Below are 14397 nucleotides of genomic sequence, written 5' to 3'. Positions count from 1 at the left end.
CTACTTGAGGCATCACTGCTGGTGCAAGTTACCCCCTCTGAGATCACAATGAGGTGCCCAGCCATGTGATCAATGCTGAGTGCCGTACTTCTGGCCTCAGAAGGAACAACTCGTACCAGTGGCAGAGGTGGTGCGCGACACAGCAGGGATGCATGTGTAGACAGCAATGGAGTATTCTGGCTGGTGTAGATGAGCCTATTGACTGCAATGATACTACAATAGAGGTACTAGCATCATTGTAATACAGGAATCTTTTTATTTTACAAGTGAAAATCTACAAGCATGATATTTTGTCTAAACCTACCTAAAAATTCAACTTCTTTTAGTGGGTCAACTCCAGGAGATAAAATGAATATCATTGGTGAAGCAGGCCCAGTTTCTTGAAACAATTTGGTAAACTCGGTTTTACGTCCCTCAGTATATTTGGTTCCAAGTTTCTCTTCAACAAAATTCCTACAATGAAGAGTTGCAGATAATAATGTCTCAGGGGAAACTACAATTTCAGTTGTAAAGAAAAGACAGTGTCAACAACACAGCATTTCATCATGTCTTCTATCTACTTAAAATCAAGCACAGTCCACAAGTTTGCCTCTCTATACATTCTCAGAGTTAGTACACATAATCCAACCTGACAGCATAAGTCATTCGATCTGGTCTCAAGGCTCGCATCATAATCAGTTTCTGGAGGGAACTTTTTGTCTTCCATTCTTGTGGAAACTTTTCTTTTTCTGGACATTCTGACACGACCACTTTTTTCCATCGTTTTGGTGATCCTTCTATATCTTTGTCCAGACTACGAAATTCATCCATGAAGCTCATTGTCTAAAAGGGCACAGGGCAGTAGAAGCATTATGCCTTTTTTCAATAAAAAGTTGGGGGCAGCAAGTTCTAAAATAAGCTTCAGTGACAACAGTAGAAAACTATATAATGCAATGTTATTGCATTCATTTACTAGGTATCGCAGTTGCATGCATACTATACCTTAATTGCACTCCAGGTAAAGTTGGAGAGGAATTCCAAGGGGCTATTGTAAGTGTGGTCAATATTAAATCTCAGAAGGAAATCTAGTTCACGAGCATCAATCTCCTTATTCATAAGCAGAAGCTAAAAAGAAAAAAAGCACACACAACCAAATTAAAAACAAAAGCAGAGGAAAACCCACACATTTGGGAAAAATCAGCTTACAGCATTCTCAAAACATATTTCATCATAGGCCTGTGTCAAATTTTGCATTTTATCCATGCTAATTTTTTCCATGTTAGAAAAAAAGAAAGTTAGCAATGTATAAATTGGCCCCTGGGGTCAAACTAGATGTAATGGTATTCATGTCTTTCTTTAGCCATTATGTGGCAAAATGAATAGCTGGCTGATGGGAGAGAATCAAATCAGGATGGTGACCCTTATCTTTTTGGTATTTCTGAGCGGACTTACAATTCCCCCTGTACCAATGGAAACGTTCTTCCCATTGCAAAGAGCAATATCAGGATGGGCATGATTATGACTGGGATTAATAGACCCATGCCATGCCATGCCATGTTCCCATTCTCTCACTTCCTACACTGGCTATTTATCCACAGAATGACCCATGGAAGGGCAACATGGACATTAAGAACATCACATTTGCTTTGGTCTTCCAAAAATGAAAGACACAAAATTGCACCAATAAATGGAGTTTACTAAATTTTACCTCCCTACTTTTCTAGCATTCTACCTGTAAGGAGGAAATATGGATCATGCTGGAATTCATAGGACTAATGGAGAAAAAGATATTTTGGTTGATACTGTTGCCTATGTCACTGTTAACTCCTTCAAAGTGCTCTTTGGGGAATTTGAGTTGCTTTTGTCAACCTGGCACTTTCTAGATATGCACAAATCCCATAATCTGATGGCTAACAAAGAGAATGCCCCCCAGCTATCCCAATTTGGCAGGGACAGGCCTGATTAACCTTTTGTTGTCCTAATATTTCAGCTGCTTTTAAAATATCCCAGTTCCTCTCTCCTCCTCCCACTCCCCTTTTACCCCCAGCTTACTCCAATTGCTACAAATTGGTGTAGCAATTCACAAAAAAGTGAAAAAGTAATTAGCACTCACCTTACTCAGCAAGGAGGAGAGAAGAAGAAGGAACAAAAACTTGCCCTTCCCAGTCAGCTCAGGTAAAAGCAAACTGCCGAGCCTCTCCTAGCTTGTGTGTTCTTCCTTATTAATTACTTTTGCCACCATGAGGAACACACTCTAATGTTGCTTAGCCACACCTGCCCCAATTTTTCATCTTTGGTTTTTTTTTTTTTAAACAAAATGCAGTGATTTATTTATAATGGTATTAAAATGGAACAGACTGACAGTCTCTGGCTACGGTCAAGCAATTTCCCAGGAGTTGGAGACAATCTGAAGATCTCATGTTGATTGCAATAAGGCCTTCCGGTATTTCCCGTGTACTCAGTGGCTCTCTCCTTTCTTGCCTACCACCCGCTTAAAATCATTCATGTTTGTTGCTTGGACTTGGTGTTCCAATAAATGTAAAATATGCAATTCTTGTTGTTTCTTCATCACCTTGATTGGACTGAACAAATAAAGTTACACTGTTAACATTCTGAAACTTTACATAACGAAGCTGGATAATACTGTCTTCTTTAATGTCTTCTGGTGTTAGTTCCAGAGCCAGAGTGGGTTCACTTCTTTCTGCTTCTTCAAAATCCATCGATCGAGGAAGGTTGATAAACATTTTTACATATTTGGGACCTTGTCCATTATCAGGCCCTTGAAGTTTCATAGAATACAGCTTGACAGGCTGATTAAAAGCTACTGTAATAAGCAGCTGTTCATCACAGTCCGATTCCAAATAGGTAGAGTCTTTACGTAAACAGTTTTCAAACCCGTGTTCATCACTTTCATTAATAATAAATAATAATAAATAAAATTTTTATTTATATACCGCCCTTCCAACAGATCAGGGCGGTTAACAGCAAGTTAAAAACAATAATAAAAACATCAATACATACAGTACAGCATCACAAATTCAATAAAAAACAGAAAAGCCCCGAATTAGCCAATCCCTTGCCAGTGAAGAGGAAGGAGGTCCGTTGGACTTTAGTCGGGGAATGCAATACAGAAAAGGAAGGTCTTTAGATCCCTTCTAAATTGGGCCAGGGAGGTGGCCGAGCGGAGCTCTATGGGCAGCGTATTCCAGAGGGCCGGGGCGGCGATGGAGAATGTCTTCCGAGTAGTGGAGACAAGCCTAGCCCCGGGACCCCTAAGTAATTGCTGCCCAGATGTTCTGAGGGTGCGGGACGGAATGTATGGGGAGAGGCGGTCCTTCAGGTATCCTGGGCCCAAGCCATTTAGGGCTTTATAGGTCATCACCAACACCTTATATTGTGCCCGGAAGCGAATCGGCAGCCAATGCAGATCTTTTAACACCGGTGTAATGTGGCTGGCCCTGGAGGTACCAGTGACCAGCCTGGCTGCCAAGTTTTGTACCATTTGTAGCTTCTGGGTTTGGTATAAGGGTTGCCCCATGTAGAGTGCGTTGCAGAAATCCAGTCTCGAGGTTACCAGAGTGTGTACCACTGTTTCAAGGTCCCTCTGGGCCAGGTATGGGCGCAGCTGGCGAATAAGCCGAAGCTGATGACAGGTGCTCTTGACCGCCACATACACCTGAGCAGTCAGGTGAAGGGACGAGTCAAGAAGCACCCCCAGACTGCGCACGGAGTCCTTCACAGGGAGCATGACCCCGTTCAGGACAGGTGGAACCACCGCCATTCCTGGGCCAGGGGAACCTATCACGAGTACCTCCGTTTTCTCTGGATTCAGCTTGAGTCGGTTTTCCCTCATCCAGCCCATTACTGACTCCAGACAGGCCGCGAGAGGAGAGACGCCATCCTCAGTCACTGCATCAGTCGGAGACATAGAGAAGATTATTTGGGTGTCATCAGCGTACTGATAACCCCGCGCCCCATGTCTCCGGATGATCTCTCCCAGCGGTTTCATGTAAATGTTAAATAGCATGGGAGACAGAATGGCTCCTTGAGGGACCCCAGTTTTAAGGGCCCTCTCATCGGAGCACACGTCTCCCAGCTGCACATCTGGGACCTCCCAGAGAGGTAGGACCGGAACCACTGGAGCGCAGTGCCCCCGATTCCCACCTCTGCCAGGCGCCCCAGAAGGATACCATGGTCTATGGTATCGAAAGCCACTGAGATGTCCAAGAGCACCATCAGGGACACGCTTCCCCTGTCGATGCCCAGATGGAGATCATCGATCAAGGCGACCATGGCCGTCTCAACCCCGTAACCCGCCCGAAAGCCAGTTTGAAATGGGTCCAGATAATCCGTTTCATCCAAGACCGCCTGAAGCTGGATTACAACCGCCCTTTCGATCACCTTCCCCAAGAATGGCAGCAGTGAAACTGGCCGATAATTATTATGTACCAGGGGGTCGAGGGAGGGCTTTTTTAATAAAGGTTTTACGATGGCCAATTTAAGAACAGATGGAAATTGCCCTTCCCTCAGAGATGTATTAATAATCCGGCGTAACAATAAAGTCACAGCCGGTCCCCCCTGGGCCGCTAGCCACGAGGGACAGGGATCAAGAGAGCAGGTTGTCTTCCGAACACTTCCGAGGATCTTGTCCACATCATCGGTACTTACCAACTCAAACCGATCCAGTTTAACAGAGTCCACGGAGGCTCTGGATGCCTCTACCCTAGGTTCTGCTTGAATGTCGGCGTTAAGACCTTCGCTTATCCGAGAGGTTTTATCCGCGAAGAAGTTATTAAATTGGTCGCAGCAGGCCTTAGAAGGTTCAAGGATCTGGTTCGGGGCAGGAGGGAGCTGAGTTAGCTCCCTGACTACCCTGAACAACTCTGCTGGACGCGACTCCGCGGACGCGATACGAGCACCATAGAACGAGTTCTTAGCTGCTCGTATCGCCTCTCCGTAGTACTCTAACAGTTGGTCTAGGAGAGTCTTGTCGTCTAAGCGAAGGTGTTTCCGCCAACGGTACTCTAGCCGTCGCAGCTCCCGCTTCCTTGCCCGGAGATCTTCCGTATACCAGGGCTTACGTTTGGAAGCAGGTCTGAGAGGGCGCTTGGGAGCGATGCTGTGTATAGTCCTCGAGAGACCGGTATTCCAAATACCAGTCAGGGCGTCAACAGAGTCGCCGTCACTTCCAACCATGTATCCCTCTAGGGCTTCCTGGAACCTTTTGGGTTCCATCAGCCTTCGAGGGTGGACCATCCTAATAGGTCCACCACCCCCGGGAGGGATCTGGGTAGCGACCTTGATTTTTGCCTCTACCAGGAAATGATCAGTCCATGGCAGGGGGGAAATATTTGTTATTTCCACCCACGGATTTTCCGCATCCGAACAGAAGACCAGATCAAGAGTATTACCCGCACAATGCGTAGGACCCAAGATCAGCTGGGACAGGCCCATGGCTGCCATGGTATCCATGAATTCACGAGCTGCACCGGGTGGAACATAGCTGGCCGTGAGGGAGATGTTGAAGTCGCCCAGGACAAGTAGCCTGGGCGTCTCCAGCATCAGTTCAGCGACCAGCTGTGTCAGCTCGTTAAGGGAGTCCGTTAGCGCACGGGGTGGCCGATACACCAACAGAATCCCTAGACTGTCCCTCGCTTTTAGGGTCAGGTAAATACACTCGATGTAGGACGTCTGTTGGATGTGGTTCCTGGTGAGGGACACGGTGTTCCTATGTATCAAGGCCACACACCCCCCCCGCCCACCTAACCTGGGCTGGTCCTTCACCGAGAACTCGGCAGGCAGGGCCTGAGCCCACACAGCATCCCCTTCAGGCCCAAGCCAGGTCTCGGTAATGCAAGCCAGATCGCAACTTTGGTCCTCCAGCAGATCGTGGAGGATGTGGGACTTGTTGTTGATCGATCTGGCATTGCACAGGAGCAGCGACAGGGTTTGTGGCACGGTTGGAGTGACCCTCAGGTACCTTAGGTTGGGAGGGGGACAGGAAGGGGAGATAGATATGACACATCGATCTCGCCTTCCCCTGGAACGCAAGTCCCTTCTCCCACCGCCATACCTCCCCCTGCCCCACACAACCTCAATGGGAGCTCCGCTCGTAGCGATGTTATCCCCTTCCTCCCCAGCCCGTGCATCCCCCACATCCATAACCTCCCCCCACCCTTCTCCAGTAGTTCAAAGAGCAGAGGTTAGCCACCTCAGGCATCCTCTGCTCTAAGGTTAACCCAAACCCTCCCCAAGCCCAATAAGAGCTGCGCAGTTGCGCAGCTGCGCGGTGGTAGCGCTGCGGAGTTCCGCAGCGGTGCCCTTTCCAGTCCGTGGGCGGCACTCCCGGGGCGATGCGCAGTTGCGCACCTCCGACACCCCGGGAGGAGGCCGCCCGGCAGAAACGCGGCTCTGGCAGCGGTGTCCGGTGAGGAGGCGGAGGGGGCGTGGCAGGAAGGTCCGGACGCCCGGCTTTATGCTCACCGCTCTCACCTGGTGAGCCTCCTCCTTGCCTTCCCCCCTGATGTCCCTTAAAGAGCCCTCTCCCGGCTGCCACAAAACGCCAAGGCCAGCCAAAACAGAGTCCCGCAGCGGTGCCCTTTCCAGTCCGTGGGCGGCACTCCCGGGGCGGTGCGCAGTTGCGCACCTCCGACACCCCGGGAGGAGGCCGCCCGGCAGAAATGCGGCTCTGGCAGCGGTGTCCGGCGAGGAGGCGGAGGGGGCATTCACAGCCAGCTTTATTAACAAATGGCATCAAGTCCATATATCCTTTTGGAATATCTGTATCCTCATTGTTTCCAGGATCATTTTCTAGATGCTGCTTGATTTTATCTTCTAATCCCACTGCATCAGCGCCTTGATACTGGTCAATTCGTACTTTGTTCCGGAAGAAAAGAAACGTTGGAGTTGCTGATATATTATTGGTTGCAGCTGTTCCCTGGCACTGATGCACATCAACTTCCAGAAATGTTGCTTGGGGGTATTTATTGCTCAGAGCGTTGAAGGCAGGAGCTATCCTTAAACATGGGCCACATCTTCTCATGGTGAACTTGGCCACCGCCAGCTGGGACCCGGTGGCGCTCAGCTCGCCCTGGAAGTCCGCGTCGTTGGCCACCGCCTTCACCCTGACCATCCCGGCAGCCTCGGCATCCAGGAAAGATGGTGCTATGTGCAGAGTCACCGCCGGCAAAGACAAGGCAGGAAGAGGAGGAGGAGGAGGTGCCCGGCATGCACCGCAAGGAAACACTGCCAATTTTTTATCTTTGAAATGTTGAACAATATGTAAGAGTGACAGGTTGCCTAGTCCAGCATATCTGGAAACTGCCAGGTTGGGGAAGGCCTGTCACTAAAGCATGATACCTAACAACTTATTCAATTAAATTTTGCTCATCTGCTGCATTTCTTCTCTCCTGTCCATTCCTTCCTTCCATAACTGTGGGCCTTATCACACGTGAAACAGGAGCTCCAATTCGAAGCGAGGGGGGAGCAGAGTCACTTCGGAGCCAAGGCAATTCACGTGATGTATTATCATACCTGAGGAATGAAATTGTGGTCTCTACTTGGGCAAAGTAGAGAGAGTGCACATTGTATTACCACACCAGAGGGATTCAACGATTCGAATTGGCACCCTTACGCATGCTCAGTGGGGCTCTGGAGGCTGTCATCCTTCCCTGCCCTCTCCTTAGCTGTCATCCTTCATTGGGGTGAAGGAGGAGGCAGGGGATGATGGGACAGGTCACAGGAGGTCACTGGGGGCGAGATCGGGGTGAAGGAGCAGGCAGGGGATGATGGGACAGGTGGCAGGGTGGCAGAGGAGGTGAGATAGGGGTGAAAGAGCAGGCAGGGGATGGTGGGACAGGTCACAGGGGGGTCACTGGGGTGAGATTGGGGTGAAGGATCAGGCAGGGGATGATGGGACAGGTTGCATGGGGGTCACTGGGGGTGAGATTGGGGTGAAGGAGCAGGCAGGGGATGATGGGACAGGTTGCAGGGGGGTCACTGGGGGTGAGATTGGGGTGAAGGAGCAGGCAGGGGATGATGGGACAGGTGGCAGGGTGGTAGAGGGGGTGAGATCAGGGTGAAAGAGCAGGCAGGGGATGATGGGACAGGTTGCAGGGGGCTCACTGGGGGCAAGATCGGGGTGAAGGAGCAGGCAGAGGATGACGGGACAGGTGGTAGGGTGGCAGAGGGGGTGAGATAAGGGTGAAGGAGCAGGCAGGGGCTGATGGGACAGGTCAGAGAGGCTCACTGGGGGCGAGATTGGGGTGAAGGAGCAGGCAAGGGATGATAGGACAGGTGGCAGGAGGTCACTGGGGGCGAGATCAGGGTGAAGGAGCAGGCAGGGCATGATGGGACAGGTCACAGGGGGTCACTGCGGGCAAGATCGGGGTGATCTTCCACACCAAACCAATTCAAAGTGAAATTGAAGTGCGTTTGGAAACATTTTTTGTGAATTTGTTTGTTACTGAATTCACAAAAATGAGGAGTCATTCCAAATTGAGTGTGGATCCGTCTCTGAACGACCCCCCATAGAAAGCAATCATGTCTGCTAATACATCACATTATAACGTGAATACGCATGGCTGGACTCGCTGGACTGAGCTGCAAAACCCCTTGTGTGAAATTAACTAGAATATATTGTTACCCCAGAAACACTCATGCCATTAGTACTTACTATGTGGTTTTTGAAATGTAACTATGTTCTATCTTCATTAGAGAAAGTAACTGATTGCCAGTAACTACGCGGCATTATCTTTTCCTTCCCATCTTTTCATGTTCCCATGTTTGTGTATAACAGATCATGAGATCGTATTGAAGGCATAAGACTGAGGGGCCTATACTGCAAGTATGCTATCCCTGCAATGGTATCCCTCCTCTACATGATTAAAAAATATTCACAGAGAATGTGGCCACCTTTAAAAACCACCATGAAAGGGATTTTTTAAAAGTTGCACAATATTAGACTATATTAGACTATTCAAGACATTGTTATATTCCTCCTCATCTTGAAATCTAGCAGAATGCATGCCATTAGTGGCTGATGGGTGGAGTTAGGGAAAGTGTGATCTGTGCAAGAGAAACACCATTTCTTAAAACAGACATTTAAAAAAATGTTGCAGGGGAAGAGGAAAGCTAGACTGGAAAAGAATGAGACATCAACCATAAATATTTAGTCAAAAGTAAACACTGATTTTTAAAATAAGGTTTAAAGGATTTCAGTAAACACCTGTCTGTTTTGAATCTCCTTGGTATAAAAGGGCTTTGAGGAGATAGCTTTATTATCCCAGGTAGACAGATAAGTGTGCTTAAATTATTTTTTTTAAAGAAGGCACCTATGTCATTATTATGACTGCAACTAAATCTATCTGAGAAAGCGTATAAGGCTGGAGCAGGGAGGGGGAGGTCACTACATGTATTGTGTTGCTTTATTGTGATGCCTTGCTGACATTTTCTAATGCCATCCACCGTCTTTGTTTTGTTACAGTGGAAAGGAAACCTGCTAAAATTCACAAAAAGACTGAAGGTTAACGTCTTTCTCTCCAGCTTCTAACATCTCTTTATGATGATTCAGAGTCACCGCTTAGTGTAACAGGAGGGCAGCACAATGGCTCTGGGTAAGCTAGGAAGGAAAGTGGATTTTCTTTTTTTTTAAAGGAGGTGTCCCCCCCCCCCCAACTTTGCTGTTTTTTCACCCTCATTTCTTCTTTGTCTAACAAAAGTGCCATCTGTTCATCCTAACCTTAACATGCACGTATTTGATTTATATTCAGTAACATAATAAAGGGGAAAAGATTATAGTATGATCTTCTGCGTCCATCAACATTGCAAAGCTTTGTGGTCCCAAGATATAAAATATGCACTAAAAGGGTTGGGACCAGCTGCATCCATGGTATAGAAGAATAGTAAAAGAGTGAAGAACAGGCCCAAATTTATGCTGTGGATAGTACTGGAGTGTAGAAAGATTTAAAGCCACTCCAGAGATTATGGCATTATTTGCTAAGATTAAAGTGGTTTGTAATGTGTTGCTAGTAGATTGGATCTCAACATTTAGTTGAATAACCTTAACCTTTGAGCTTTTTGATAGTGAAGAATACTCACATGGCCATAAATCTGCTTCCCTCTTTTCCAAATCCCCGTTAGTGCTTTTTGTGAAATACTCCACAGAGTAGAGCTGCGGTTTAACTGGGAATATAATAACATAACAACACCAGAGCTCAGAAAGTTACTTTTTGGATTACAGATCCCAAAATCCCTTGGTCAGCATACCAATTTTGAGAGTTGTAGTCCCAAAAAGTAAGATTCCTATGCTCTGATTTATGCCTCATTTTTAATAGCATGTATAAAGTGACCTGCATAAAATCAAACCAGGACAAACATCAAATTAATAACAAAACCCACTTCAAAATATTACCAGATATACAGTAAATATTTTTAAGACGTTGAAATAAAACCATGTGCCAAAATCAGGCAGGGAGTGGTATATAGTCAGAAATAATTCTTGCTCACAATGGCCTGGAATCAGCATCCAGCAGGGTGCCGAAATGCTAAGGGCCTCCATCCCTCAGAGGACTCATGACAACAGATGCCAGGACAGACTGAGAACAATACATTTTCACAGCTATCCACATCTCACATATGAAAACCAGGACACGTGGCCACACAACATTCGAGTGTAGTGAAAATGGCAAACATTATGAACAAAGAAGAATACATAGGCTACAAGAAGTTGCAGCACTCTGCTTTTGCCTAAGCCTGCTGGAAAGAACAAGATTCTGCCTCCCCTTCTCTCTGATCCCCATGTTGAATTAACTGAGTGCAAACTACTTTTGCATTTTGAACTCAGCTTGCAGCAACTGAAATAAACTGAGAACAAAGGGGAGTGGGAGGAGAGGAGAGAAACTAAGACTTTTTAAAAGGAGCTGAAAAAGTGAGGTGACAGAGGATTAATTGAGATTGTCCCTGCCAAATTAGGACAGTTGGAGGGTATAATTTTTTAGATACAGCACCCAGAATCCTAAAATTGCTGGCTTGGGGACTATGGGAACTATAGTTCAAAAGAAAGTAAATTTCCAAGCATCAGGACCCCCTTTTGAAATGCCCCCCTTTCCTGCTGAAGAATCCATTTTTTCCTCCAGTGCCAGATGAGGTAGCTCCAGCTACAGCTGCCATCTTCCAGCACCACAGGATTAGTGAATCAGAAGGAAGGAGGATAGAGAGAAGAAAATCAGTAAAATTAAATTTTAAGATTCAAATATCAAAACCAAACAAATCTACATACACATTGGGGAGAAAAACTATTTCCAGATCAGGAATGTTTCTCTGCAATACTGATCCTATTAGGGAAATTAGATGGATTTCAAAAGGAAGAAATCTGTGTGTTTATGTCAAAGATTGTGAGAGAGCATGATGCACACTTCTGAGAGTGTTTTAATTCAAAGTGGACTCCTTCAAGGCAGGACTCCCCACTTCCCTGTGTGTGCTTATTTTGTTTTATTTTTACTTACCAAAAATGGAATTAGGGTAGTCTTCTGAAGCAGTGCAAACCTCTGAGTGGCTTAAGCAACTCTTTCTTCGCTCTTGTTCTGACTTTATTGGGAAGGGGAAGAGCATGTCTCCTCCTCTCCTTTCCTCCTTCTAGAGCAGGAGTGCAGGCACCCTCCTAGCTAATCTGAATGCAAGGTACAGTACAGTCCCCATATCCATGGGGGAATCCATTCTCATGGTTACTGCAGATAAGTGGAGGCCATGTCTAACAGCAAACACTATATATCCAGCAGACATTGATCACATAGTTGTGCTGGAGGACCTCCAGATGCCTAGAGAGACCTTTTTTCCAGAGACAGGATACATGAAACTGCAGTTACTGATCTTGTAAATATGGGATCAAACTGTACTTTGAAGTCTATCTGCTGGCTGTAGAAAGCAACAGCTAGCTGATAGGTAGAAGGAAATGAGGACTCTGTAAAATCAGTTGATAATCTAGGAGTGCATGGCAGTCCCAGGTGATCCATTGCTACTGGAAGCTATGATAGTTCAAAAAAGTAAATATCCATACTCCAAATCAGAATAATCTAATCTCTGAAAGTGAGAGCTAGAATCTTTCTCCTCCATTGTTCTTGTGTACATCAAAGGTTTGAAATGTTGTTTTTCAAAGTCCATTGGTACAGACTATTAAGGCTGTGTAAAGATTATATATTTGAAAGCACTGGTAATTCTTGCAGTTCCTGCTTAGATATTATTGCACAACAGAAACAAAATTACAAGTGGTTCTCCCATGGGGCTCCAAAATTTTATTTTCACAACAGTCCTGTTAAGAGTTAGTCTGGGAGAAAGGAACTAATGCAGCCTCTTTCCACGTGAGGATTTGAATCTGGTTCCCATTCATAGACTCACAATTGAAATACAACATCAAACTGACCCTCAACCTTGGAAAACAACACCAGCCAATAGTAGCTCAACTGCTTTCATTTGTCAGAAGAAGCAACTGTCTTAAGGCTGCAGACCTATAGAGACTTCCATATGCGAAGGTATCATATGAAGGAACCTAGCAAAATCATGCTCAAAATTCTGCAACATAGATTCCAACCATACATGGAGAGAGAAATCACAGAGGTTTAAGTGCAATTCAGGAAAAGAAGAGGCACTAGGGACCACACTGCAAACATAAGATGGCTAATGGTGTGCACCAGAGAATTCCAAAAGAAAATCAGCATGTGCTTTATAGACTATAGCAAAGCCTTTGATTGCATAGATCATGAAAGGCTATAGAATGGTTTTAAAGACATGGGAGTTTCAACACATCTGATAGTCCTGATGAGGAATGTGTACTCATGACATGAATACGGAGAAACAGAATTGTTCCCAACTGGCAAAGGTGTCAGATAAGGCTGTAACCTTTCGCCCTATCTGTTCAACTTGTATGCAGAACATATAAGAAAAGTAGGCTTGGACACAGAAGAATGAAGAGGGAAGATAGGAAGAAAGAATATCAACAATATGATACCAACAATAAGATATGCAGATGACAGCATAGTACAGTGGGCCTTTCCCTTACGCGGTGGATCCAGAACGGATCCCCATATAAGGAGAATTCCATTGAAAACAAAGGGGCACGTGCTTGCAGAGCACATGCCATACACTTTATTGTTGCATGGCTTCAGTGTAAGCTTGAAGCCACGTATAGTGCACCTGCATACAGTGCGGGCACACTGTACTAGCAGAAAACCTCACAGACCTGGAACACTACTAAGGAAGATCAAAGACAAAAGTGCAAAGGCAGGCTTAATGTTGAACATAAAGAAAACAAAAATAATGACCACTGAGGACTTTCACAAGTTCAACCTAGACAATGAAGAAATAGAAATAGTAAAAAAATTCCCATACCTGGGATCAAACATTGATAGAAATGCAGACAGCAGTTAGGAAATTGGAAGAAGATTAAGAATGGGGAGGGTGGCTATGAAAAAATTAGAAAAGATTCTAAAATGCAAAGATATACAACTGAGCACAAACGTTAGAATCATGCAAGCCATTGTATTTGCTATTACCACATATGGATGTGAGAGCTGGACAGTTAAGAAAGAAGATAAGAAGAAAATTCATTCATTTGGGATGTGGTGCTGGAGAAGAGTGCTGAGGATCCCATGGACAGCCAAAAGGACAAACAAATGTGTCCCAGAGCAGATCAAGCCAGAAATCTCTCTGGAAGCCAAAATTACCAAACTGAGGCTGTTGTACTTCAGACACATCATGAGAAGGAAGGACTCATTGGAAAAGACAATAATGCTGGGAATGGTGGAGGGAGTAGGAAAAGAGGAAGGCCACATTCTAGATGAATGGACTCTATTCAGCAGGTCATGGGTTTTATGGGGTTGCAGGAATTAAGCAGAACAGTGAAGGACGGAGGGTCTTGGAGATGTCTTATCATAGGGTCGCCAGGAGTCAAGATCGATTTGAGGGCAGTTACCTGGAAAGACACTTGGGCAGTGACAGTAAGCTTGTCTCTCTCAAACAGACCACGACTGATATAAATAAATGTAGAGTAAGTCACACAGTCAATCAGGTTGTTGACCCTTTCCTTTACACCTTCACAAGGTTCTGCTTGCTGCACAGCTTTGTGGAATACAATATTAAAGGCCTGTGGAGGGAGACAGACGAACATGTAGGCCAATAGGAATACTCGATTCAAACAGCAACACAAAAACATATTGATATCTTCTCTGAATAGCAACCTTCAGTGAGAACTGATACATCGGATTGATTTTTTTCAGCTCATCCATGAGGAAGTAGAGGAGGGATGCTCTTGCTGCAACAGGGCGATAATGCTCACGAGCCTCATTGATCTTTACTTCATTGATGTTTGCTTCCAAGACCTGCAACATAACAGATGTTTAAAAACAACATTTATTTGTTCTGCCT

At 45.7% G+C, this 14397-nt stretch overlaps 1 protein-coding gene and 1 pseudogene across 1 annotated transcript in view; both read right to left on the bottom strand.

The window, feature by feature from the left end:
- The window catches only part of LOC149313748 (dynein axonemal heavy chain 11-like), a 116287-nt gene that overhangs the window by 34097 nt on the left and 67793 nt on the right, over positions 1 to 14397 (bottom strand). Inside the window, exons 16-20 of the mRNA XM_089519732.1 lie at positions 14211 to 14351; positions 13946 to 14116; positions 982 to 1104; positions 629 to 822; positions 305 to 453 (exon numbers count right to left, since the gene is read on the bottom strand). Coding sequence (XP_089375858.1) covers positions 305 to 453; positions 629 to 822; positions 982 to 1104; positions 13946 to 14116; positions 14211 to 14351 — 778 coding nt within the window. The remainder of the gene's footprint in view (positions 1 to 304; positions 454 to 628; positions 823 to 981; positions 1105 to 13945; positions 14117 to 14210; positions 14352 to 14397) is intronic.
- On the bottom strand, positions 2283 to 7111 carry LOC149313749 (thioredoxin-like protein 1; annotated as a pseudogene).

This window comes from Sceloporus occidentalis, unplaced genomic scaffold, assembly GCF_023333645.1.
Source record: "Sceloporus occidentalis isolate IW3139 unplaced genomic scaffold, rSceOcc1.0.p SCAF_4, whole genome shotgun sequence".
In the NCBI taxonomy this organism is placed as follows: Eukaryota; Metazoa; Chordata; class Lepidosauria; order Squamata; family Phrynosomatidae; genus Sceloporus; species Sceloporus occidentalis.
The sequence above is the reverse complement of the archived record's forward strand: the minus strand, read 5'-3'. Positions and strand labels throughout refer to the sequence as shown.